The following is a 27259-nucleotide window of genomic DNA, read 5'->3' on the forward strand; positions in this document are numbered from 1 at the left end:
GATCAGCAGAAACTTAAGATTGGGCTGCAGCTCACCAAGAATGGAGCTTGTGGGGACAAAGAGCCAAGCCCACTCCACTCAAGCAACACTCCACAGCACAGGTTAGTTACTACAGACCAGACCAACCAGGTAGCAGGGCCCAGAAGGGTCCCAAAGCGTGTGCAGAGTAGCGGCCCTTTCTCCTCCCCACCAGCTAACACAAAGGTATATAAGGACAGAAATGGGCTGCAGTTATTATTGTAGGCATTTAGATGTTTTAAGAGATACTTTCAGCCAAATGTTGAATCTATTAAAAATGTTACATGGTGCTTACTGTGTAATTTCTGTACAAATCTGTACGTCTGAAATATTTTATAATTTAATACATACTCGCTTTAACTTAAAAATGTGTATTTTTCTTATATTTTCATAGCTTGGGTAACCTGATTCAAATCTCCACATCAGACATTTAATGAAAAATAAAAGCAAGCACTGATGAGTTCTCGCTTTTGGTTTGAATGTGTTCAGTGTCATGTTTGAAATCCAGGCTGTGGAGGGTATGAAGTTACTGTAGGAAGTTCAAATTCTTCTCACAAGCCATATCTAACGTGATTACAGCAAATGCATTAAGTAAAAATAACTAGCCGAGCAGCAGGCAGGTTGTAAATCAAGACTGCTCAAAAGTAGCAAATGATGCTCAATCCACATGGAAGCAAGACTCTCTTTGGTGACACAGTTCTAGATCAGGTGAAGGGGTGTAGAAGAAGAAATCAGGAAAAGAAACCACAGGGAGGAGCAATGTGGCAGAGCAAACAGTCAATTCTAGATGGTGGAGCTGTGATTGTGAAGTCAACCAGGAAAGCCCACACAGGAAACTGATGAAAAGAATGTTTCACAGAGATCTAGGGCACTGAGAGTCTAAACTGTACACCAGGGAGAGGGAATATAATGGAAAGACATATTCTGTTATCATCTTACAAGAATCAAATTGTAGAAAAATTTCTACTCTGAATACAAAGCTGAAGTATGAATCCAATACAGATCTGTCAAATCCCTAAATCCACACTTCATTCCTAAAATAGATAATGGCAGGCAGAAAGAGTGAATAAAGTTGGAAAGTGAGATTCTGAATGAAAATCCCACAGCTGCCACAACTGGAATATTCTAGTTATTGTGGTCAGGCATTCAAATGTGTGTTCCCCCAGTATTGTAATAAACGGTGAAACAGCCTTCCAAGAGTAGCTAACATCAATAGCCTAGTGAAAGAGGGTTTATCTACATTTTAAAAAGCTTGTTTATCTTTGGGCATAGAGTGAGATAAAAATAAACAGAATTAAGTAAAAAGAATTCTATAATAACTATTAACAACTCACAAAACAAACTTTGCAACTGCCATCCTCCCTTGGTATCCACAGGGGACTGGTTCCGGGATGCCTGTGGATTCCAAAATCCATGCATGCTCAAGTTCCTTATGTAAATTGGCTTAGTATAGTTGGCTGTCTGTGGCTAAGACTGGCCCACTGTATCTTGCTATGACTCTGAGGGTAACACAGATTTAAATGTATACTTACACAGAAACAGAATTAAAAGGTGTTTTAAAAATACTTTTGAATTTAAACCCAAATGTGCCAAATGTAGCTTTCATGGACTCAAATGTAACCATTTCAAAAACTAGATATAATAAAATGAGAAATTATGCAGTTGGTTTAATTTTTAAATTAAAGGCTAACCACAACTAGATCATTGGACAAAGACTCCTAAATTATATTTAATCCATATCTGTTCAAAGGGGTTTCAAAGCCTCCTTTATTTCTAGACTAGCATACAATTTTTATACATATTAAATATTAGTGATTAAATTATTAAGTACTCATAAGATTGCAAAAGTCACCTTGGGCTGAATTCAACAAATGTGGTGTTCTGGTAAATATAGAAATTAAATAATTGTTAAAACATTTACACATCGCTGGTTATTCATTTCCGTATACTACATGTGTATTTTGTTTTTGTTAAGTCACTGTGCTCTGTTTCGCTAGGCTTTTCCACAGTGTCTGTCTGTATCTGTCTCTCTCGCCCATGTGTGTGGGCCTCTACATTGGCTTTATTTACACAATTAAAAGCAAAACAAAACAAAACATTTCATTTAGGTCAAGGTAGAACTGACTACAATGCTGGAACTTCAGATAGAAGTCAATGAGATGTAGCACTGTAGTTAAATACAAATACTGGTGCTGAGAAAAAAAGATGGAAGGGCTAGGTGAACTCCAAGAGGAAAAGAGAATCTCCTCTACATTGAGCGCTGGGCTAAGACAGTACAGGAGGCAACCGAAACAAAAGTGGGTTGCAAGTGGAGATCTTGCAACAGACAATAGGCCAGTCACTCAACAGCCTTTAATGCAAGTCTATGGTCCCTCCTGCCAGGCCACTTGACCTGTGAAATACATCCCCTATCGTAGGCAAGTCCCATTCTCACCCACAAAGAAACATGCAACTTATATTCAAACAGTAAGGCAGTGGCATGACAGGGTTAGTCTTTAAGAAGAGTTATGTTTCCTTCTCACTCAATAAAGCATCAAAAGAGGAATTATCCTACAACACAAGGGTGTTAACAGAATTAGCAAAAATACATGGCATTTCTACATTTATTGAAGAGGGTAAAGGGAAAGAAGGTGGTCTTTTAGCTCCTTCAAAAATAAGGATTGATAAACGCCATGCTAAAATAGGACGTAGAAGAAGTTTCTTTAAATTAAATTAGCATCGGCCCACAGTAAAATTTTATAGTGGGTTTAAGACAAATCAAATGGTAACCCTCTTTCATCCTTTCCCTTTTTCTGTATGTAGGTGTATATCTGCATGCTGGTTTGGAACTAACAGCAATAATGCTGGCTAAGATATCCTACAGAACTTTATAACAGAAAATATTTAAGTATTTTCCTCTTTATATAGAAAGAATGAGGTGGATTATGCTATGTTCCCAGAGCAGAGGCTTTGGTGTCCAGTAAGCCTGGATTCAAGTCCCAGTTCCACCACTTGCCGGCTATGGGATTTTGGTCAAGTTACTCCTTGGGCCTCATTTTCCTCAACCACAAAATAGGGATAATAAAGTGGTTAAGTGAAGTAACCACTGTCAGCTTTTAACACTATCTCTTCAGCCATATGATGTGGTAAATCAAATAAACATTAGGCATTACTGTTATTATGATGATGGAAAATTATCCGTTTGAACAATATAATGTATCAGAACAGTTAAATCACATCAAAGTGAGGTGGAAGAAGAACAAAATATAGAAAAAAAATTTCAGCCAAGGAATTATTCAGATAGCTAATATAAATCATTATTCCTGGTTGCTTTGGTAAACCAAAATGCAAAAGACAACAGAGCAAAATACCCAGTAACATACACTAGTCTGCAGAAGTCCATGATAATTGTTATGGACAAATTGCTGATGAATGTAGCTGGAGGCCTTGTGAATTGATTATGAAGACAAATTTTACAAAGCGATAAACGGAGGTTTTATGACACTATGAAGTGATAGCTATACTGGTTGCATGTCCTGAAGACAGTCATATGGAGACTGTGTTAGGAAAAAAACAACACTTGAAGTCACATTACATGATTATACATGTAGCTTATGAGCGTTGTTCAATACAACAGAATGTCAAAGAATCTAAAAGTTTTTCATTATTCTGATTTCTCCCAGAAGACTTGATTACGAGTAGTGTGGAATCTAGCAAATGCATTTAACATAATTTTGTCTATGAAGCCTGGAAATTCTGTCTTTAGTTTGGACAAACTTTGTCTTTTCTAATCAATTACTAGACTAAATCCTTTTTTGCTTCCCCAACAACGCCAAGTTTGGTGCATTCACCTGAAAATATCCTCAATTAATGTTTAATAAATATTGATAAAATGAGTTACACATGAAAACTACTTTCATTCCTGTCTCACTGTCGACATTTTTAAGATAGAATCAAATGCACTAAACAAAATGAATACACACATTCTCTATTTCTGCAATGCTAATTAAGGAATGATAATTGAAAATAAAGTAATTGATTTTAAGTGAAAATATTAATATCTCAGAAACAACAGGTAACGTAAGTGATTGCTGTCATCTGCTAAAACAGAACATATCCTCTTTTCCCTTTTTCCCACCATGTTTAAGAAGAAACAATAATCATCAGATAAGTGGAAAAAAATACGTATTTAAGGAAGAAAAATGAAGTCTAGAACAATATGAAAACAGTATTCTATGAAAAGAGTATTTCATTGTTTCTGTTCATTAAATGCAAATACTCTTAACATAAGAAGATAGTTTTATCCTACCTTTTAGATCTGTCTTTTTACAAACAGTTTCGACTTGTACTAAGCAATACTTCTCTTCTGCCTTACCCCTCCATGCTTTTTATTAAAAGAGCTAATTGGAGGTTGTTGACGCTGGGAACACACAGGCGAAACTTCCTCATGTAAGACTTGAGTTGTATCAGAATTGTGTTCAGATTCACTTCACTATGGCCATCTTAAATGATATAAATACAATAGCTAAGATCCACGGTGGTAAAACACTCACCGCAGCTGGCCTCGTCTGATGCATCTGCGCAGTCTGGGTCCTCGTCACAAACCCACAGCTTGGAAATGCAATGTTTGGTAGTTTTACATTGGAAGTAGTCTGGAGAGCAGCTGTTTTCAGCTTAAGAAGAAAGCATCTGTTAAAATGTAGCTTTAGACAAGAACAGACATTTTATTTAAAAAGCAATTAGACAAATCATTAAACTGGTCAACTGAAAATGCATCATCTTTTAATTAATAGGGCTCATAGGTGAGGAGTTTTTTGTTAACTTTCAATTATCTGTAATGTATTCCTATTATCCATTCCAGTACAAACAAATAAAACTATAATTCTGCAATGATGCATTTGATAAAACTCAGAGTTTTTAAAACTACCCCACCTTGATTAGATGTCTTGAAATTAAAAATAAAGAACTCAGGGTCTTTCAAAGTAACTTTTTTCTAGATAAATGAATTTAAGAATTTATAATATGCATTTTTATAAAAGGAAAAAGGCTAAAATCAGAGAATGAGGAAATAAAAATCATAAAATTTATCAAAGCCTCTAGCTGTGTTGAGTTTTTGAGGGAAGAGGTGAACATCTGACTCAAATTGTAAACTGCATCACAAATCCTAGTCAGTTTAATGGATCAGCTTCTAGAATGGCTAACCATAAAGAACTGGTACTGACTTTATTCTGAATGCACCATCTTAATCAAATTGCTGGATGACTGCACATTATTTACTGATAAAAGTTTTCGGGGAATAAAATAAAACTTCAGCAAGACAGAAATGTTGACATCAGTTCTCCTGAAACCCTGAAACTTGACAGGTGTTCTATCGTTCAGATCCTGTGTGTGTATATATGTAAGCGTGTACGTGCCTACCTGCCTACGTGCACGTATGTATACAGTGTAAACTGATTTGCCTTCCATTTAATGCAATAATATTTTTTTAATGTGAGATGGGAATAAAAGGCAGTTAGAATGAAAAATATTTTACAATTGTTTCTTGAAGTCCCTTGTTAAGATATTTTAAAAGGTGAATTATTTACACACTTTTAACAAGTAATTTTGTTAGGTTACTTTGACTAGATTTTTGTTTCTTGTTATACACTCAATATATTGTTTTGGGGGAAAAAATCTCTAATTGAAATGGAGTTGATTTCAAGTAACCGATTAAATCAATAGAAGAAATGCACCTGTAGCTACTTAATATGATTAAAAATTATTTTTTAAGAAAACACCATAATCACCTGTAATTTTGTTTTTGCTATTTCTCTTAAGGATGAAGTGGGTGAATGTGTGTTTTTTCATGTTTGTCATAATCTCTAGGTAGCTTTTAAAATAAAGATCACTCATGTTTTATATTTCTCTATATTTTTTACACAGAGTTTCTTAAATACTTCATCCCAATAGACACCTGTTTGGAATTGTTTGCTCATCCTTGTGGTTGTATCTTCTATACCATATACGTTTATGATGAACAATAATAATTTTAGACCAATTTCAGCTGGGAGCCAGATGTAACACAGAACATGGTGAGGTGACTTACGACAGTCCCTTTCATCTTCCTCGTCCCCACAGTCGTCCTGCCCGTTACATCTGAGGTTTACCGGGATGCATTTCTGGTTCTTGGTACACTTGAACTGACCTGAGAGGCAGACGTGTGTGTCTGAAGGATGGAAAGAACAAAGAATCCTGCGCTAAAGCCTGTGTCTGAATTTAAATCGGTGCCGATATAATCAGCTAAGAATTAGATTTATGTTCTCCTTGGTTACGGATGGAATCACCTACCACAGTTGAGCTCATCAGAATTGTCGCCACAGTCATTCTCTCCATCACAGATGAAAGCAGGCAGAGCACAGAGCCCCGTTCCACACTGAAACCGGCCGGGCTGACATTTAAATTCAGCTAGGGGAGGAAACATATAGGTGTCATGGAATGAAAATCTCAGCTCATGACTTCTTAAACAGGGCTTTTCTGACATTCAAAGTGTTTACTGTATTATGAGATTAAATATGTCCTAGAGCACAATGCAAATGTTTCACATCTAGATAGCTATTAGATTCAGATGTACAATTAAGCTATGACCTGCTCCGATGGCCTCCAGATTACATTTTATAAACTAATAGTAAGAAGAAAGATATTAATAGCATATAAATACAAATATGTATATACTTAAAACATATAAATGCCTCCTCTATTCAAACAAATGATACAAAGAGGTTATGTGGCAGAGCACAATTTATTGTACTATTTTAAAATGTTATTCCAGTATGACTTAAAAAATTATTTCTCTTTGATCACTTTGCTGCCTGTGATGTGTTAAAAGAAGAACATCTGCCCTCAATACATACTTTAAGCAAATGCTTCCTATAACTATCACATTTTAAATCAGAATTATTGATTTTTATTCCTATAATCCTATTAATAAATAAGGACAATATTTTGTAACTAGTAAAGATTTTTATATACCATACATACTTTGTTATAACAAATAATTCCCAGATGATAATGTAGTCTTTGCTATATTCTCTGGGTTTTCCTAAGGAATAATAATAATAACAATAGTAATAATAAAATAGGATCTATTGAAAATCTACCCTGTGTCAGGCACTGGCCTAGGCTCTTTCATATATAATCACTAATTGAATATCATTATAACCTTCTCACCTCAGCATCACCATGACCATTTTATAAATGAGAAAAGTAAGTCTCATGGGTATTAATAATTAACCAAGGATGTACAAGTTTCAAGTGCCATAGTAGAAATTTAAACCCACATTTGACTCTGAAGTCTGCTCCCAAACTATGTTGTTTGCAATAAAACACTTATCTTTTGACTGATGATCCTAATGTATGTTACTAATCGCTGACTTAGAGGTTAATAGTATGCTGTCTATTAGTTCAAGTCAGTCAATCAAACGTTAATAAATTATATTTTGTACTTTCTTTGGAAAATAAATTAGGCTTTTATAATTAAAATACTAATTAAAATTTTCTTTAACATTAATAAAACTCTTAATATATGCATGGCTTCCACAGAACTGAGTTCTAAAATGTTGAAAGTCATTTACCTCTAATTTAGACATTTATGAATTACTCACACTAAGTGTTTAAATTGGGTGATACTTAATTTTCTCATGCTCTAAACATATCCATTTCCTCTATTTCCTCCTGCTTCATATACAATTTTCTTTAATATTTCTTTGCCCATAATTGCTGTTATATTTTTCTACACTATGAATGGTGCACAATTATAATTTTTAGACCAATTTCAGATAGGAGTCAAAAATAAGGCAAGACAGAACAGTTTGAGGTGACTTATGATGGTCCCTTTCATCTTTCTCATCCCCACAATCATCTTGTCCATTATAAGTTAGGTTGTCCAGAACCTTTCCATAAGAAAGGTTGTAACTGTTAAAGGAGTTTCAATGCCTGTTAAGTAACTGGGAAGCCTATGTGCCTCTAAATGCGTCTCTAGGACGATACTTGGTGTATTAGAGTATTATAGGAAACATAGTTACAAACTTATGATGCCAGAGAATTTCTCAATGCTTCACTCTTAACTATATTTGCATAAATAACACTATTGAACCTGGGATCAAGTTTTTCTGCTTTTTCAGGTGAAATTATAGGTATTGTCAGTGGCTCTTAATACTTGTAAATTTTGATGATGCAGCTACTCAAAAATGAATTCTAAACATTCCACAGACTCATGAACATCATTTTCCATCTCACCATGGCTCTCAAAATAAAATGTCATGAGTACAGATGTTCAGTGCTCTTAACCCGTCAACTCCAAGCAACAGATCATTTATTAAAAGATCACAGAGATAATGTCACCAATAAAAAAATGTAGTATTGGTATTTAACCACGATGAGGATCATACAGAGACTCTTAGACACCAGATGTCTCTTTGGTTCCCCTCAAAAGACATTAAAGTCATATTTGCTCACCAAATATTCTGAAGGTGGGTAAATATAAAAAAAAATGCTAAATCTCTAGGTAATTTTTCATATTTAGTATGATTATAGCATAAAATTTCAGTCAAGATTAAAATTACAGGAGCAGTAAAATATTTTAGAAGAGAGAGCATTGGGTGCTATTGACTTTGTCTGCAGGTCCTTATGGTGGTAATTCCTCAAAAGACACTTTAAATCTGGGCAGGAAAGGTCACTGTAATAAAAAATAAATTCACACAATCATTTTTGTTTATTTCTATAAATTACAAAAATAAGTTATATTTACTTTATTTACTATATTGTAATAAAGTTTAGTTTTGTGGGGAAATTAATAACTTTAAATGAGTAAATCTCAATTGGCCACCATAATTTCTCGTTCCTCAATATTCTCTTTAATTCAATAACTTAAAAAAAGAATAATTCAAGCATAATAGTATGCTATCTCATACAGATACTACTCTTCATATATTGTCCATCATAGGGAAAACAAAAACTATATTAAAAAATCGAAGAGCAACAGACCTTTCAGAAATAGAAAAACAGTATTAGAAAAGCAATGACTTTTATAACTTTTCCCCTTCTCATTGAGTATATTATTTACTGCTTTCAAACAAATACATTAAACATGAAAAAACTTCAAATGTTTGATATACTTGGTAGTGACCAGAGAGATGGAATACAGCTCATCTAAGTAACGATCCAGCAGCCCTAAGTTTGAAACAGCCTTGTAATTATGTGGTGAAAAGTTTTACAGCAGAAAGTAGCTAGCTTTCACTGAGACATTACACTGTCCTTCTTTAGTGCAAGTCTAAGGATCTTGATCTCAATTGGCAAGACCAAATCATGGCAACCATCCAATGGGATGTTGAGGGAATTATCATGACTGCCTACAAGCATCTTCAACTTGACAGGACAGTACTGGAGTGACCCATGGAGTGAACTATAAAAGGCTATCAAGGAAAAGTCTGTTGATTGTCCATTACCACCTACGTTGCCAAAGACAGCTAAAAAAAAATAGCACCTAACCATGCCAATAACAGTCAAATGTCAAGACATAATTGGTAGTCACTCTAAGGCAACTACTAAGAGCATATTAAGTTGCCTAATAGCAAACTAATGATTTCCATTGGAAAACTCTTACTTTTCAAGAATTTTCAGTATTTTAATAATGACAGAAAGGTTGAAGGATTGTATCCCTTAAAAGGCAAGATTTCAGTCATTGAGTGGCATTTTAAAAACTTGCCCATTTTTGCTTCTAATTTAGTGACATATTAAGTCAAAATCATGCTGATTTTTCTCTACTGATCACTACATGAAGAGTTTAGTATTCTACAAGTAAAAAAAAAATTGAGAAAAAAGAAAACTAACAAAAATTGCTGATGGTGTCATTGTCAATGTAATAGTGATCAGAGACATACACAAGACACTGCAACAATTTTTGTAGTATTTTTACACATTGACATATTAAATCTTTCTATTTCAATTTTGGAAAACCATCAGAAGGCAATGCTTAGGATCTAGCTTCACTTTTCAGGTCTGGGATTTCAGGAACTCTCAAGTCTAAATTCCTACATCCTCCAGAGTACTCACGACAGTCATCTGGTTCGTCAGATCCATCACCACAGTCATCCACGGTGTCACATTTCCACCAGAACGGAATACATTTATCAGTTTTGCAACGAAACTTTGAAAAAAAAAAAAAAGAAAGATTGAAAACCTGCTCATATATAATGGATATTTAAAAACTCCCCAGGGCAGAGTGGCCTAGCCTACTACCTTGTAGTGGATGTAAACTGTGGTGGTCTCAGAGAATTCTGCATTAAGGAATAAATGCACAACACACAGTAAAATGACCTGCCAGGAAAGCACATCGTTCAGGAAGACCTCCCGAGATTTCCTGTGCACAGACAATTTCACCAATTTACATATTGTCAACAGCAGCTTTCTCACCATAACAACAGTTAAGTAGCTGCTGCAGAGAACACGTAGCCCACAAAGTCTAAAAGAGTTATTATCCGGCCCTTTACAGAAAAAGTTTGCTCCACACTCAATAGGGCTAAAAATCATCAGGAATATCGGAAAGAGGTATTAAGTTGAATTAATTTAGTTAGAGTTAATTTAACAAATTGAACTAATTTGAATTATTGTTCCTGCCTACTTCACTATTGGTCAGCTATACACAGCGAAAAAGAAAGCTCAGTTTATTCCTTAGTGATATCAGACCACAAAACGGATCCTTTTTTCAGTAACATTTCGGTTCCAAGAGTACCTTCATAAGATAGAACAAACTGAAGAAAAAACACTTTCCATACAGAGAGCACATGCAGCACATCCTGAAGTAGTTGCCAGGAAAAACACAAGCCATAAAGTTTAGCAGATTTATTCTAGCACTATCAATTTTTTTTCTTTTTTTCTTCTTCTGAAATTGAAACTGTTAGAGAGGTATTTTCTAAAATGTATTAATTTTCTTTTTGAAGTATTTCTGTTGTAATTTCCAGATGAGTGACTAACAGCAAGGTGGCATTTATCTTAGCATGTTGCATGCCAGACAGATTTGTAGAAAAAATACAACCTAGGTTCAATTTTCTCTAATGAAAATGGATTAGCAAACTAAAAGATTATTCATTTAAAACACTGTTAAATATATCTAGAGAAAACTGTAATTCCAAAGACACACACACCCCAGTGTTCATAGCATCACTATTCACGATAGCCAAGACATGGAAACCACCCAAACGTCCATTGGTAGATGACTGGATAAAGAAGATGTGAGATATATAATGGAATATTACTCATCCATAAAAAAGAACGAAATAATGCCACTTGTAGCAACATGGATGGACCTAGAGATTATCATATTAAGTGAAGTAAGTCAGACAAAGACAAGTATCATATAATCACTCATATGTGGAATCTTAAAGAAAAGATAACCAGAAATAGACTCACAGACATAGAAAGCAATAGTTACCAAAGGGGAAAGAGCCAGGGATAGATAAATTAGGAGTTTTAGATCAACAGATACACATTACTATATATAAATAACAAGGACCAACTGTATAGCACAGGGGACTATATTCAATTTCTTGTAATAAATTATAATGGAAAGGAATATGAACAATATATATGTATGTATGTGTATGTGTAACTGAATCACTTTCTATGCACCTGAAAGTGGCATTGTAAATCAACTACACTCCAATAAAAAATAAAAACTAAAAAATAAAATACTGTTAACTTTCTTCAAGTAAGAGAAAATTCGATGCTAGCTTTACCGAACCAGTCTGGATAGTATGCAGTTGATTCAGGGTAGATTTATATATTATCTTTTTTAAATAAGAGAGTAATTTGTCCCCTGTGGCAATATAAGAGTGAACAGTGCACTGTGAATCCAAGGGAAGATCTCGCTCTTCAAGTGATTTTCTCATATTTACTTAGCCTCTGGTCATGTCTGTTGTGGTTTTCATAAATTACCAATGGAAAAATATTACTTTTATAGAAAGTGACTGTCTGGGGATATAAGGCTAACTCTGAAAGCAATTGCCCTGAACATTAAACCTTTCCAGTCATTATAGTATATCAGAGTCCATTAGTAAGAGGATTTCAAGTCTCCGAAGTATATTCGAAGACTTACCAATCAAGATTTGAAAAATATCTAAAATACAGATTTTTAAATTCACTGAATACGTCTGATTTAAACTCCAACTGTTGGAATGATATACAACACAATGATTTTGCTCACCATTTCATTTTTAATAAGGACATAAAAGCATTTTGAGTTAAAAGAAGACCAGGCTAAAATATACTTATTATGTCTCTTTTTATGCTAATCAACATTTTATTCATTGCTCTCAGAAGCAAATCTCTTCTATTTTGTGGCTGGGCTTTTCCCCCCGTACTTAAATACAGTAACTTAAAAAAGATTAATGCTAAATATAAATATAGAACATTCTACACGGTAAAGCTCTCCAAGACTAATATCTTCATAAAATAAATTATGAACTGCAATTATTACCCACAAGAAGAAGCAATAAAGAAACTACTAAATGTACGTCTACTAAAATGAATACACAGATAAAATACAAATCCCTCATGGAGTGAAGTTTACTTGAAACAAGAAATCTCCACTTAAAAAATAAGTAAATCCATTTTTAAGTTTACTTTTAAAATTTTCTAATGAAAATTGTTAACTGTAACATTTGAAGTGATTCATGCTATGAGCACTGGACCTAATCTTGATTTTTACCGGATTTTCCTAGGTTCGTTTTCTATCCTAAAAGAATTCGTATAGGTATGAGTTACCTATTTTATTTTTCTTAAAAATCATTACTACTTGAGGGTGTACCATTGGCTGGAATCAACAGATGATAACAAATCAAAATCCCTTAGTAAGATGAATTTAAAATGTAATGTTTTTATCAGAGTGCTTAATGTGGCACGATTCTGAAGTACCTAAATTATTTACTTAATTTTAACGACTGCCTCACTAAAAATTATGTTTCTATGAACTGACTTTTCTCCTAGAGATGTACAGTAGATAGTATTTTCCTCCTATTACGTCAAAAAAAGAATTAGTGATGAACGACAGTATAAGCCACAGGACTTACAGGGAAAACCACTAATTGGTTGTGTTAGCTGAAACGTTATTTATTCTTCAGTAACTTTTTTCTGAAAGATGAAACAAATAAAGTGATAACTTTTTTCAGGAAGTATTGCTGGAAACAAAGATATCAGACCCAAAATTGTTTGCTGCTGCTGTTCTATCTTGCTATTACTGATTTTTTTTTAATTCATGCAAAACATGATTGGGGGTATTTGAAAAATTATACACATTTTAGTCGTGTTCTTATTGATACCAAATTGAGAGAAATGAATAATCCTTTCTAGGTTGATTTAGGCTTTCATTTATTTGATCAGCATTTTTGCCATTGAATAAATATAATTATAGGTTTCCCTATTGAATAATTTGAAATATCTTATTCCTTTCATGACAATAGCAATGCTGATGGTTTACTATCTCTGTCCTGCTGTTTGAGATTTTCGCTTGTGTGTCAAGCATCCTTTGGCTTTACTTTGTCTCCAGTGGGCTCCTGAGGCTCACCACACGGTGAGGGGCTTAGGCACTTAGGGCCAAGTCACCTCCAGCCTCAATGTGGGCCTCAGAACAGTGACTGGGGACTGCTCCAAAGCAAGGGACCAGAGGGTATTTCAGAACAACCTAGAGGTAAAACTGGAAATGCGTCTACACTAAGCGGCATTAACAGAAATTATATTTTTAAATATCTTTAAAGATGTGATTTCTCCTTTAAATTTTACCTCTGGGAAGAATCAGCTTGCTTATTTTACCTCTCGTAGTGACTTAAATTTCCAGTTCTCAAAAAACAACGTATTTTGTTTACACAAACACTTAGGGGATTATTATCAAAACAATATACTTTGTAAAGAAAATAGAGACTGATCTGTGCTTACACCCAGATGTCAGAACCCTCTGACAGCAGGTCACACTAGCTGCACACATACTCAAGTACATCCTAGTTGCACTAGATGGCTAGGGTAAGAACAACACTCACTATGCACCGGGATCTTTTCCCACCTAATCTTCCTAACAGTGGCCTAGCAATATCATTCTCATTTAAAAGATGAGAAAGCTGAGGCATCAAGAAGTTAAGTAACAAAGCCAAGGTAATCCAGCCAATTTAAAGCAGAGGCAAGGTTATGGTCGTAGAGAGTGTGGCTTCAGAGTTCTGGGCCCTTAACCACTATACCTACTGCTCCCTGGAAGACGTGAGATCTTTTTTATTTGTACAGTTCTTTAATGTATGATACTTATAATCACCACTTGAGAGGTAGGTTGAGCTAGGATTAGCTTCTCCATCTTGAAAATAAGCACATCCAAAGAGAAATTTAGTCTCTTGCCATGATGTCATTGCTAGAATTAGAAAACCAGCAAACTCAAAATATAGAATTCTAAGAATAAATTCAGTCATTTAAAAAATGAACCACATGGTTTCGTTGACAATTTTATCTTAAGATAGTTAAATGTAACAAAAATCAAATTTTATAATGTCATATGACAGTTGCTCAAAATTGAAAATAATAAAGTTAAGTCCATGCAACTACCACTAAGCAGAAAAGTTAACCTCTGGGATATCTTTACTGAAGATAATTACATTTGGAAGAAAAAGAGGTTTCAAAGGAAATTATTTAGATCACATAACTTTTCAATTAAAAGTATCTAGAAAATTACTTTCCATCAATTTATCTTTTCCACATCTTTTACCCTGAGGAATGAGAGAGAGGTGGAGATAGTGATACAGAGCAGATTATCTAGGAAGATTTTTTTCCTGTTTGTTTAAACTGCATGTATTTTAACCTCAACCATGTGCCTCGACCACCCTGATATCTCAGAATAGGTCAGATCTCCGGTGATCACTTCGCTGTGCCCATTCATGATTTGCACCATTATTCCATGTGGTTCTGTGTAAGAATGGTTTTCACTTTTGTTTTTGCTTTCCTTTTTGACCTCTATTTGTACTTCCTAAACTCCCATTTTACCAACATGCATCAGATTGCTTTCCTTTACTCTGTGAGCCTCTCTACAACGTATGGAACGCTTACGTAATGCTATTCCAAACAACAACAAAAACTGACTGTTTCAAGAATGGTTTAAATAAATAAACAAAACCCAGGCAAAGCCGCTGTAACTACTTGCTCACACATGCCATGAAATGATTTCTAGAGCTCCACTCACCTGACTGGCTGTGCAGTTGGACAAGCAAGTCCTGTTATCGGCTGCAAGATAGAAGTTGGTGGGGCAGGCACAGGTGTGAGTCTTTCCAGGGGCTAAAAGGCACAGATGACTGCAACCTCCGTTATTTATCATACAGAGATGTCTGGAGACTACAGATGAGAAAGAAACAACAACAACAAAGCAGCATAATCAAGACCAATAACGTAAGATGGGATTAGAGTTAGGAGGCTTAAGCTTGTATTTGAATAGAACTTTGTAATCAAGAACTCGTCAAGATTACAAATACAGTTTTATTTGGTTACAAATTCTACTCATCATCTTATGACATTTATTTTACCTTGAATAATTAGAATGCATTTCTACAATAGCAAGTATTTTAGTTGAAAAAAGTGTCCATCAGAAAAATAGAGATTAGAAACATTTTGGATGAATATATACATAAGTTTAGAGATATAAATGTAAAATAAAACAATGAAATGATGATCCATAACTAATAGTATAGTGGCTTTGTTTTCTAAGGCAAATACATGTTTTAAGCAAAATAATTAAAACTTTATTCCATATGACCTCATGGAATTCCCACTAGATATATGCTTAAGCAAATTTGATGTATTTCTCATTTTTAGAGGCTTAGAGCTACTTAAACATAGTTCCTTTCACCCAGCATTCCAGAAACTAGGATCCTGTGACTATTTTGTAAATATAAATTATTTCAAGAATATAGTCTTCACTTCTCCAACTACATGTATTATTGTTATTTCGGCTTAAAATGATTTCAACAAATCAATAATTCCTTGTACTCTTATTGAGCTTCTAACCATATCCCTGAACAGCAATATTTGATATTAAATGAATTCATTCTACACAATCACACTAAGTAATGGAATCTGGTGATCTTTCTCAAAAATAAATTTACACTTCACCTTGAAGGAAACAAAAATGGAATGTTACTTAAAGATGTTGATGCATTTATGGAAATCATGGAAAGAATAATTACCATCAGGTTGTCTATAAGAATGATACACCTGGATATCTGTGATGGCATGCCATGAGTTAATCAGTGAGAGTCTGTCTGCTCCCGAGGTTTTATGGGCACGGCTGAGTGACTTGGTTTTCCCATCAGTCCAGTAGATGTAGTCTTCAAACAATGTTAGTGCAATCACCCCTGGAATATCTTGATTAGGGACTGTAATAGGAGATGGTAAGATTAATGTTCAGTCTTGGAAGACTGCCAGTTAAAATATTCAATACTACATGGGCTGACAGACACAACTGCTAGAGAACTTCATGTGAATAATTGCTGAGACAACCTGTCAGGCCAGCAAGGTTCTTTATCACCGGTTAAGAGAATGCAGGATCTGGCGCAGGTTGCTTTGCTCAGATTTAGCTTGGTTCAACCACTGGGAAGAAAATGCAATCCTGCTCAAGAGTCACGGCTGCTTCACCAGAAACAAGCAATATCCAACATTAAAAAAATTAGATATATATGTGTGTATCTCCATCAAGTTGTTCCTAACTTAGATCCTCCTTAAATCTACAGGTCATTGTACTGCTTTCTTCCACTTTTAAACAGACTAAATTACATATCCAGGATGAAATGTCCGTCTATCTGGAGATGGAGTGACTTTAAGCCTACTATTAACCATTTTAGTCACTGAGATTTTAGAGTAATTTTATTTGGAAAATAAGCTGGGATAAGGATAGAGAAAAATAAATGTAACAGATAACAAATGTATGATGCAATTTAACAGTAATTAACACTGCTTAGTTGCAGACTGAAATTGTCTTATAATTAAACCCTCCTTATAGGACTAGGTTTAAATGTAAATAGTAGATTGAGCATCAAAAATGTAAATTTTTCATTCAAGAGATTCCAGGGTCCTATCAGATAAAAAAAGATTTAATAAATTTGTTTGGTGGTTTGAAGTTCAATAATTTTAAAATGTAATAGAAGTTTCTCCAACTTTTTTTTAAAAAAAGAAATAAATAAAGAAAATGGGAATTCCCTAATTTGCACAAACATTCCAATACATTTCTCTGTATTAATTTTCAGGTCTACTTTTAGAATTTCTGCAAAATGTTCATTAATATAAAAGGGTACTGTAAGTCAGGTAATTTTTTTTATAGATTAGATTTTAATGACTGAGAATTAATGTTTGGCATATTCCTCATTCAGTAGTAACTGAAAAACTAGCAAAATTTAAAACACAATTCACTTTTCCTAGGGAGATTTACAGCCTTATTTTTAAAATGCCACATAAATTTATATTGTTAACCAGAAGTGGAAATATTAAGTATACCAAGCTGTTATTTTTACCCAGATGGGCCAAAAGTGCCCAGAGAATTCACTATGATTCATAGAAAATAGAAATAAAGAAATAAAATAAGGCTCCTTCAAATAATGTTAAGCCATTGACTACTATAAATAATATAGTGTCTAGCCAGAATTCTAACTCAGAACAGACGCTATGCATATGAAGGATGTAAAAATCAAGAAAAATCCAGATGTGCACACTTGTGATGCAAATACACAAACGTTATCATCTATGTACTCTCAGACATGGAGCCCGCTGTGGCAATAATAAGTAGAACTGAATACAAAGATGAAAAGCAGGACATTCTACCAGAGTGAGTCAGTGTCTGAGTTATTTATACAAACTATGCCTGCTCTCCCCCTTTGGTTATATAAATTCATTACAGAAAGATAAAACAAATGTGCCAATATGTCAACAACTGGGTGAATCCTGGTGACAAGTGATTATAACAATCTTTCAACATATGTGTACGTGTGGAAATTTTCAAAATAAAATAAAAATCTGCAGAAAAAGTGGAAAGTCTCAGAAATATTAAATTCCGATTTCCTTAGATGCCAAGGAAGTAATTTATCATTAAATATGGACTCAAAAAGTTAATCATCACTTTAAAAAAAATCTCAGTCCACCAGAGATTCAATCAATTTCTATACAAAAAATAAAGTTATGGTAAGAATTTGCCTTTTTGCATCTCAAAGTAACATAGTCTTTTTAACTATTCAGTAAGTAACCATATCTGAAAATTATTCAGCTCTTGGGTGCCAGGAAGTAGGCCGTTGGCTCTCAATAGGTAGGGGAGGCTATTCTGGTTCTACATCAAAGAATTATCAAGCATAAGTATCAACAGTTATGAGACTGAGAAACCCTGCAATAGGATGTCTACTTCATACACCTTATTTCATTTAATACTCACAACAACTCTGTTGTGCAACAGCTGACCTCACTTTGCAGATAAAAAAGCTAAGATCTGCAAAACTTAAGTAACTTGACCAGAGGGGAGGGAGAAAACTAGTGACTGAAGTTACTGGTATTTGAAACTAAATGGGATTTGCTGGCTGCTAAGTTCTTTGCCACTTTATCTTCTAGCACTGCCTTGAAGAAAGCCATCCCAGTAGGGTAAAATGGGGTTGTGAACTGAATGGCGTTCCCTCAAAATTGCTATGTTGATGCTCTAGACCCCAATATATCTGTATTTTAAGATAGAGTCTTTAAGGAGGTACCTAAGGATAATCAAATAAGATCCTACGAGTGGGAACTTAACCCAGTGTAACTGGTGTCCTTGTAAGAAGAGAGAAACACCAGGGTGTGTACCTACAGAGGAAAGGCCGTATGAAGGCACAGCAAGAAGACAGCCATCTACAAGCCAAAGAAAGAGAGGCCTCAGGAGACACCAAACCTGCCAACGTCTCGATCTGGGACTTCCAGCCCCCAGAACTGTGAGCAAATACATTTATGTTGGTTGATCCTCCAAGCTGGTGGTAGCCTTAGCAAATTGATACAGGTATATAAAACAATGGGGCTCATTTCATAAGCTCCATGTGAAAATCATTTTATTTAATTACTTGAATGCAATTACACTGTGTATGATTTTCGGACACACGGCAATTAAGTTCAGGGCAAGTTTGCTACCTCTAAGTTTGCAGTGATTGCCCACCAGAAACTTTCTGGTATCAAGCAATCAGTATAAATGTATGCAGATCAGAAAGATGAACCTTTATTTCAAAAGAAGAATGGCACATAGCTGAATGTCTAGAGAATGTAGAAAAGTCAGCTCAAAGTGAAGAGAGACCATTCATTTGCCCAGAGACCATCTGTTTGAGTCAATTCCTTGTTTGACATTGACAAAGAAGAACAGGATATAGCTTTATAAGCCTACTTCAGGCCCGTTCCTTTGGTAAACATGCTTATTTCCCAAACAGCAAGCATCAAACACAACCACCAGAGTACTCCTTCTAGAGGAAATAAATGAAGTGAAAACATTAACTTACATTAACACAAAGAAATCGAGTCTCATACATCTGTATCTCTACACTGGCTCCAACAAGCTACTCCTGGAGGCACGGTGACATGGTCCCTGAATGCCATGACCAATGCCAAAACAAATTAAGCAAAACAAAAGGAAGCAAAATAAACACACAAAACTCTTTCCACATTGCCTTTTCAGGGGTTTGGTCCATAACTTGGCAGTATGCCTTATTTCCTCCTTAGGACCTAAATCTCTTGCAACAGTTATTTGACTATCTGCTGAAGTTGCTGTGAAAAACTGGCTATCTATTTACTGGTAAGTGATAAGTATAAATAAATAAATGCTGCGTTTGTTTTTCCATCAACTTATGAAGAGTTCAACCTACATTGAGAGTAAATTAGATGTTCTGAGCAGAAGCATAATATATTTTGGTATAAGAAACATGCTCGGTTCAGAATGAGAAAAATAAAACTGTTCACTTCTGGTTGTTTCTGTATTTATTTCCTTATTTTTACCTTATAGATATGTGTGTGTGCACATGTGTGTGTATGTGTGTGTGTATGTGTGTGTGCGCACGTGCATACACATGCATGCATGTATTAGGTGTGTGGGTGTATATAACATATCTGTAATATATACATATATATGTATTACATATACATATATGTAAAACAGATGAACAAAAAAGATGTCTCACAAGGTCATTTGGCAGTCAGTGGGGCTGACGAAATAAATTATATATAAAACAGAAACATGAAACATGATGGCATGAGAATAACATTCAACAAATAAATTCTTACTAATACTAAGATATTGTTGATTTTATGGTAAAAGTAGTCAATGTTTTCTCAAAATGGTAGTGGTTATCCTTTTTATGAGAAAAATAATATGACCCTTGTCATACATAAGACTGCCTTTGCTTAATTAAAAGAGAAATGTGAAAAATAAATTTAAGGAACCTTTTCATTTTACAAGTATGAAGTAGACACATACAACAAGTACAGAAAAAACAGAACTGTCATGTGGGCTGTGGTTTAACGGGTACTTATTATATATTTAAAACTGATTCTAAAGCTGCTTTCTGTAGTTAGGCCTCAATTCTGTATAAGAGCATTATTTGCTGTACTGTTTCCAGCATTCCACTCAAGCACTAAGCTCCTAATTTTTATTTCATAGACTACATGTATCAGAAGAAAGGAGTTGATGTTTGGCAACAAATAAATCAAAGAAATACTCTTTTGTGGAGTTTTTCTCTTTTAGTCAAGTTGGATGCTATCCTGGGAAGGTTCCTAGTAATTAACGGTAAATAGAAAAAGTGGAAATCCAGAATATGCTTTTGGCTTAACTGCGGCCTCAAAGTTAGAGATACTCTATTACAATACACTTGATTATTCATTTTTGGATAGCATTTATCATGTTAAACAAGTATATTCCTGGATAATACCAATCTAATTTTGTATTTCAGCCTAATCTAGTTTAAATACTTGAGAATGAATTGCACCAATAACACAGTACTCATCTTTTGTTAAGTTAAAATCTTGTAGTGTGTGTTATGCATAAGATATTACACTGGGATAACGGCAGATTCAACATGACTTTGCCTAGTGGGTTACTTAAATAAAAGTTTTACTATTAATGTTCCATTTTTTTCCTTATTTACTTTAAAGATGTAAATGTTATTTTAAAATGTTAAATGTAGCAAATTTTAATTTTATTATTTAAAAATTATTATAAATATTTTCAAAGAAAAACAAAGTTCATAGAACGCAACCACCGAAATCAGTGGTTATTTTTATGAAGGAATCAAGATTAGAGTAATCTGAACTATTTATCTATTTTTTTTTTAGTTATAAAGAATTTATGTATTGTTTGGTACATCTGAAGGCTCCAATAAGATCAACCTGGCCTTCACCCTACAACTGGTGGTTTGGAAATTTAATCTCCTAAAACTTTAAAGTTAACAAGAATATCAAATCAAATATTAAATTCTATCATATTTTGCTTCTTAATTTATTCTAAGACTCTCCATTTTTTCTTATTCTTGGTGCCATTACCCCAAGTAAGGGCTCACACTCCCTCACACCTGAAATACTGCAAAATTAGTCTAATTTTCCTCATTTTTAAACTCTGTCGATCTCTTTTGTATCAGTCAAGCTTCTTGTAGTAAACAGAGAACACATTTTAAAATGATAATCAAAATGAATTTAATTGAAAGAAGTCAGTCTCATGTATGACAGGTGGCTACATCATCTTTCTCATAATAATCTACAGAGGTGTGGTATGGGCATGGGCAAGGAAGGATTAAGTTTTTTCCTCAGTCTGTTACCAGAAGCTGGTAAAGGCTGGAGCTAAGGAAAAAGAGCCACCTAGCAAATGCAGAGGACATGAGGTGAAGGAACTCAGCCACTGCTAAACCGCTGTGGTTGGGTACAGAGGGAAAGGGGATAAATAAATATTTTGACTTCTTCCTTACTCCATTATCTAATCTCTTGCCAATGCCTCCCATAGTTTAAATCCAACTTGAGGCTGGAAGGTAAAAGAGTCTGAGTTGATGCACTCCACAGAAGTCAGCCTTCTAGTGCATCCCGTGACAAAGAGGCAGAGGTAGGAAAACTGGGACTCCCTCCAATGAACATTTTCAATACTGCTTTCCATCTCACACATCTCTTCCCTGATCAAACCCATCAACGACAGCCATCCGCTAGGCGGTATTAACCTGACTGAAACATCTGTCTTCAGAAGAGAAGACCAGGATGCTCATGAATGCTCTCCTCTGAGATACATGGATACTAACAAGTTCCCCTGATAACGTTCTGGAAGGATAATATACAATAAGCTAATGTACAGAAGCCAGAGCATGAGTCAGAGGAGAAGAACATGGAAACCAAAAAGGAAGAAATGAAACAAGGAAAACAGACCACATTTAAAAATGATGTGAAATTAATCAAAGGTGACAAAAGGAGTGTAGGCTGGTAAACAGATGATAAATTTAGATGATGGAAGAAAGCGGTTCAATAAGTCAAAGAAAGCGGAAGATTCCCGACAGTGGTGCGTATGTGGGTGAATAACGGTTTCTAGTTTAGAAGAGTAACAGAAGAGTAGGTGGAGGGGAGAACGGCCGCAGTATAATAATTTCCAGAATCCTCTGCTGAGTCAGCAGTTTTAGTTAAAATGCTCCATCAAAAAGAGTATGATTTACGTAACCTTAGGGACAAGGACATTTCTTTGTCAGTAATTATGCATCCCTTTCAGGGTTATTGTTTGCAGAATCTTTTTTAAAATAGTGATTTCCTTAGAACCATCTACAACAGGCTACAAAATGCTAATTTAACTTGTGCCTCTGTGAACACTCTTCCTGCCTATCCTTTAATACAACCCTGCTTAATGGAAACAGGACTATAAATAAAACTTCAGGCAAATGGATCCAAAGTTCACTGCTCAAAAGCAATAAAAGCATTAAGAAATGGCAGAAACACTAACGATAGCCAACAATGCCAAATATTATGACGGAATGTTCAAAATTTACTTTTTCCAATAAAAAATATGATCTTTCCAAAAGTCCACCCACCACTGAGACCTTGAAGAGGAGGACAAACGAAGTTCTTCGATTAGCATAAGTCATTGTGCACAGCAGGTATGAGCTGAACTACCTGGGAAGTCTATTACATGAGGCTGCTTTTAAATATTGACACTGATCAAATGTCCAAACAACAGTTATATGTCCTTCCTTAATGCAGTAGTTTACAGTGGGACACTTAAATGTATAACTTTTTGAATTAAATGTAATGTATGAGGCAAAATTTAGAAATTATTTAGAGCTCTTCTTTAGAGTCATTATTAAAAGGCTGAAGGCATCCTTTGCCCATCCTTTCCAAGTATCCCTTGCCTCCTTTTGTCCACTTTGTCACCTTCAACAATGTGTACTCTCTACATAGATAAGGAATATTCAATTTTAATATAATGTAATCTCTTCCCCTCTCTCATCTATACATCTTTAAATTATTCATAATGTAAGGTCAGGTATGGCCACTTTAATCTTTAACATCTAAAAGAGAATTTCTGTTAATGACTGTGAGGATTTATAAAGCAGACAATGTAAATCATAGTTCCTTTATTTTGAAAACTAGACTGTGCCTATAAAAATCTTCTCTCAGTGATGACACTGGTTGCCAGTCCCTGAGGTAAACCAAGCAACACTGCTTCATGCACTTGCTAAATATATATTCCAGTTGCTTTGAAACTCTCTGGATTTTTCTACTGGTGATACAAACTTCACAGATACTTGGAAATGTGTTTTCAGAACTGACCATCAGTGCTAAATATGAGTTATGATATTCCACATACATATGCATTAGCAATGTGTTTGTTAAAGAGTCCTCATGAAAGTTCAAGACTATAAAATACTTTGCCTTTGGGACAGATATCAAGTAGAGCCACTGACATGAATTTAGTATCTGGCCTTCCCACATTCCTATAATTATACACATGCATCTAAAATAAAACAGAAGAGTGTAACATATTACAAGCATCTTCAAATGTGCTCTAGTAGCCCTGGGGATAACTAGGGGAAATTGAGGGAACTGACAGAATAGTCCTCCTCTGCTCCAGTGCCAAACTGAGTCAGTTCCTTTAAGAAGTGTTAGAAAATCACTGATTGACCAGAAGTCCTATTTTTTGGATAAGAACATTGAACTATCGTGTGGCAAAGCAACTTGCCTAAATTAGAGAGTAACCTGGACCAAAATGAAATCTAGTGATTCCCTTGCTGCACCACATCATGTTTGGGATGGATAACATTGTAAAGTGGCTGAAAACTCATACTAGGGTAATACTTAGAATTATATTTTAAAACTGTATGAAACACATGTAACAGTTGCAAAATAATAATCTATTTAAACATATACGCAGTATAACGTGTTCTATTCAAGGGACAAAAGTGAAAGACATGATTGACATAGAAATTTTAAGTCTTTTTAGAAATGGTAGTTAATTTCAATTTATTTTACTGGTTCATTTCTATAGTAACTGAATTGTATTTTGCTCCCTTCCATTAACTTTTATTGTATTGTAAACAGCAGCACATCAACACCGTTGGCATAAAATAGCCTGTGAAGTCTACCGTTTGTAATGGACTGTGAATGACAGGAAAAATTTTTTTCAAAAGTACTAAAATGTAATATCTTACCAAGAAAGAAACACTCTAGAATACTGCAAAGTTGGATTGTGGTGTTTATTAGATTCTTTCCCTTTTTTGGGTGGGCTTCAGTGGGTATTTACATTTTCTAAAGACCTAAATGCCACAGAGACTGAGTTTCAGGATATATGAGCACAAAATACTCCCTTTGTCTTTTTCAGTGTTTTCTCCCCCGTCAGAACAAAACCTTTTAAATATATTTCTGCTACTTCACCAGCAGCATGCTGATATCTGGATTCTTTTCCCAACGTTAATCAGATGATCACTGCATGGGTTATGATTTGGAATTTTAAATCCAAACACAGAACTGCCCCCCTCACAACACAAACTGCATTTCCAGAGCCATAAACAAACAACAGAGTTGGACTACAACGCTGACACTTCAATATGAGGACCATCAGGAGTACAGAAAAAAATGAAGAGGCATAGTCAACATAATTGTATGAAATTTTAAACAATTTTTCCACAAAATAAAAGACAGTTCAGTGATAAGCTATAGTTTAGAATCATATCCAATGATTACTCTTCAGAGAAATTAGCAGTTATGAGTATATATTTTTCCAGTATACTGGATAAAATAGATATACGACCAACTGATTTAACACAAGGTTCAGCCACTCAGTGACTCCAAGAAGACTAGTCTGAAAAAATATGTATATACCTAGAACAAAAATATGTATATACCTAAGTTTTAAAGCTCAAGGTCAAAGATAAGGTTTTCTTAGTTTACCCTTTTTTTATTACCGTTCACACAGCATTTTCAGTCTTTTTGTTTTAGGACACTACCACTCTAAGACATCTCAAGTTCAATGGCAACTAACAATAAATAAGGAAAACTCAACCTGAATTTACATATTTTGATACAAGCAGTCAGAATGAAATCTTGACATAAATATAATTTTCTGCTATTTAATTTTCTTTTCATTAAATGGAAAACAGGATTTCTAAGTTAAGGAAGATGGGGTTAGGGCTGAAATTTTTCTCAGGAGATATTTGTAACCTGTTTTATAGACATTCCATTCAGAGAAGGCTATACTTTTTGGAATGCATAGTATCAGTGACGAAAGATCTTTGCAGTGGTCAAATTTCAGAAATTCTGTGACATGAATTTTCAAATAAGATTTAAAAGTGTTCACACAGGCAGGAGATGTAGTTAGTCTGAAACAGCAAACAGCAGCATCAAACTGTCCCACTAAAGCAAGGGGTACATTTTTAAGCAACATGATTGTTCTCCTCACTCCCCCAAATTACACACCCACAAATTGGATTTAATGAAATAATATGCTTTCATTTACAGTAATTATGTTCTGATGGCTTAAGTTTTTTGTTTATTAATTTCTCATATATTTTGTAATTTACCTGCGTCTACTATTTAAATCAATCTGAAGAAATTCAAGTATGGATATACCCTTATTTGTATATGTATGCTTTTATGCTGTAACTGTTGCTGTTAGAAACTGTAACAAGCAAACAGCAGATCTTCAGTGAATTATCTGTTCAAAAACAAGGAAGCTGTGTAGAGAAAGGAAAGAAAGCAGGCTTTGGAATCAGTTAGATCTGGGTTCAAATTCTGACTCCCCTAATTACAAGCTATTTGATTTTGGACAAATTACTTAATCTCTTGAAACCTACTTCTTTGCTGCAAAATGGCTTTAATGGACACATCTCATAGTGTTCATTAATGAACTGACTAAAAAAAAAAAGCATGTATTGCATCAAGCATAGTTTCTTGAACACAGTAGGCTTCCACTAAACAGAAATATGAGTATGACTTCTACTAAAATATGAGTTTATAAGGGGATGGTTCCAGTTCTTGGAACCCCAGGAGCAGGCTAAGAAATTTCCATTGAAAGCCAGTAATAATGATGATGATAGTGATACTTTAAAAAACAGTAAGTGCAAAACATCTAATAAGATGTCATGCTCAAGAACATAGGTTTTCTCCTCTCTTACTGATTTGATAAGTTCAAAGTATTCGACTTTAAAAGATGTTAGTAACTTTTGCATTCAGGAATGCCCCTTTGATGTCATTCTTTCTGAAACTCTATTTCTATGGATGAGGTAACTGAGACCCAGGGAAGCTACCCACACTTTTCAGGGTGAAAAAGCTTTCTCGCAGTGGATTCCACCCCCACTCACCCTCATCCCTGGGTTCCTCAAGCTTCATTTAAGATCCTAAGGGTTTTCTTTCTCCAGTCTAAGAAGATAATTTCATTCAAAGATTTGCCCTCTAGCAAAAGGCTGAGAACTTCTCATCCAAAATCAAAGCCTAAAATCCCCTGAGGGGAGTTGTAGTTTGGGAGGGAGTGGTAAGAAATCAGTCCCAAATACACAGACCTATAAGAAGAGTATGATTATTTAGAATCATTGTGTTTAGAATATATTTAGAATCGTTTTGTTTTTGCATAAAAACAGATCTAAACTTAAAATCTGAGCATTTCAGTCTGGAGAGCACTCTGAAATTGCCAAGTTTCTCATTGGACGTATTTTGTATCTCAGGAGATAGGAGGAGGAGAGAGATTCATTCATTTGCAATCTTTCTT

The 27259-nt window shown here is 34.7% G+C and overlaps 1 protein-coding gene across 2 annotated transcripts in view; it reads right to left on the reverse strand.

Moving 5' to 3' along the window:
* The window catches only part of LRP1B (LDL receptor related protein 1B), a 1593459-nt gene that overhangs the window by 164314 nt on the left and 1401886 nt on the right, over positions 1-27259 (reverse strand). For both annotated transcript variants that reach the window (XM_032479383.1, XM_032479382.1), the window contains exons 61-66: positions 16242-16430; positions 15245-15393; positions 10087-10180; positions 6325-6441; positions 6083-6202; positions 4551-4670 (exon numbers count right to left, since the gene is read on the reverse strand). In XM_032479383.1, the coding sequence (XP_032335274.1) occupies positions 4551-4670; positions 6083-6202; positions 6325-6441; positions 10087-10180; positions 15245-15393; positions 16242-16430 (789 nt within the window). The remainder of the gene's footprint in view (positions 1-4550; positions 4671-6082; positions 6203-6324; positions 6442-10086; positions 10181-15244; positions 15394-16241; positions 16431-27259) is intronic.

This window comes from Camelus ferus, chromosome 5 (genome assembly GCF_009834535.1).
Source record: "Camelus ferus isolate YT-003-E chromosome 5, BCGSAC_Cfer_1.0, whole genome shotgun sequence".
Classification (NCBI taxonomy): Eukaryota; Metazoa; Chordata; class Mammalia; order Artiodactyla; family Camelidae; genus Camelus; species Camelus ferus.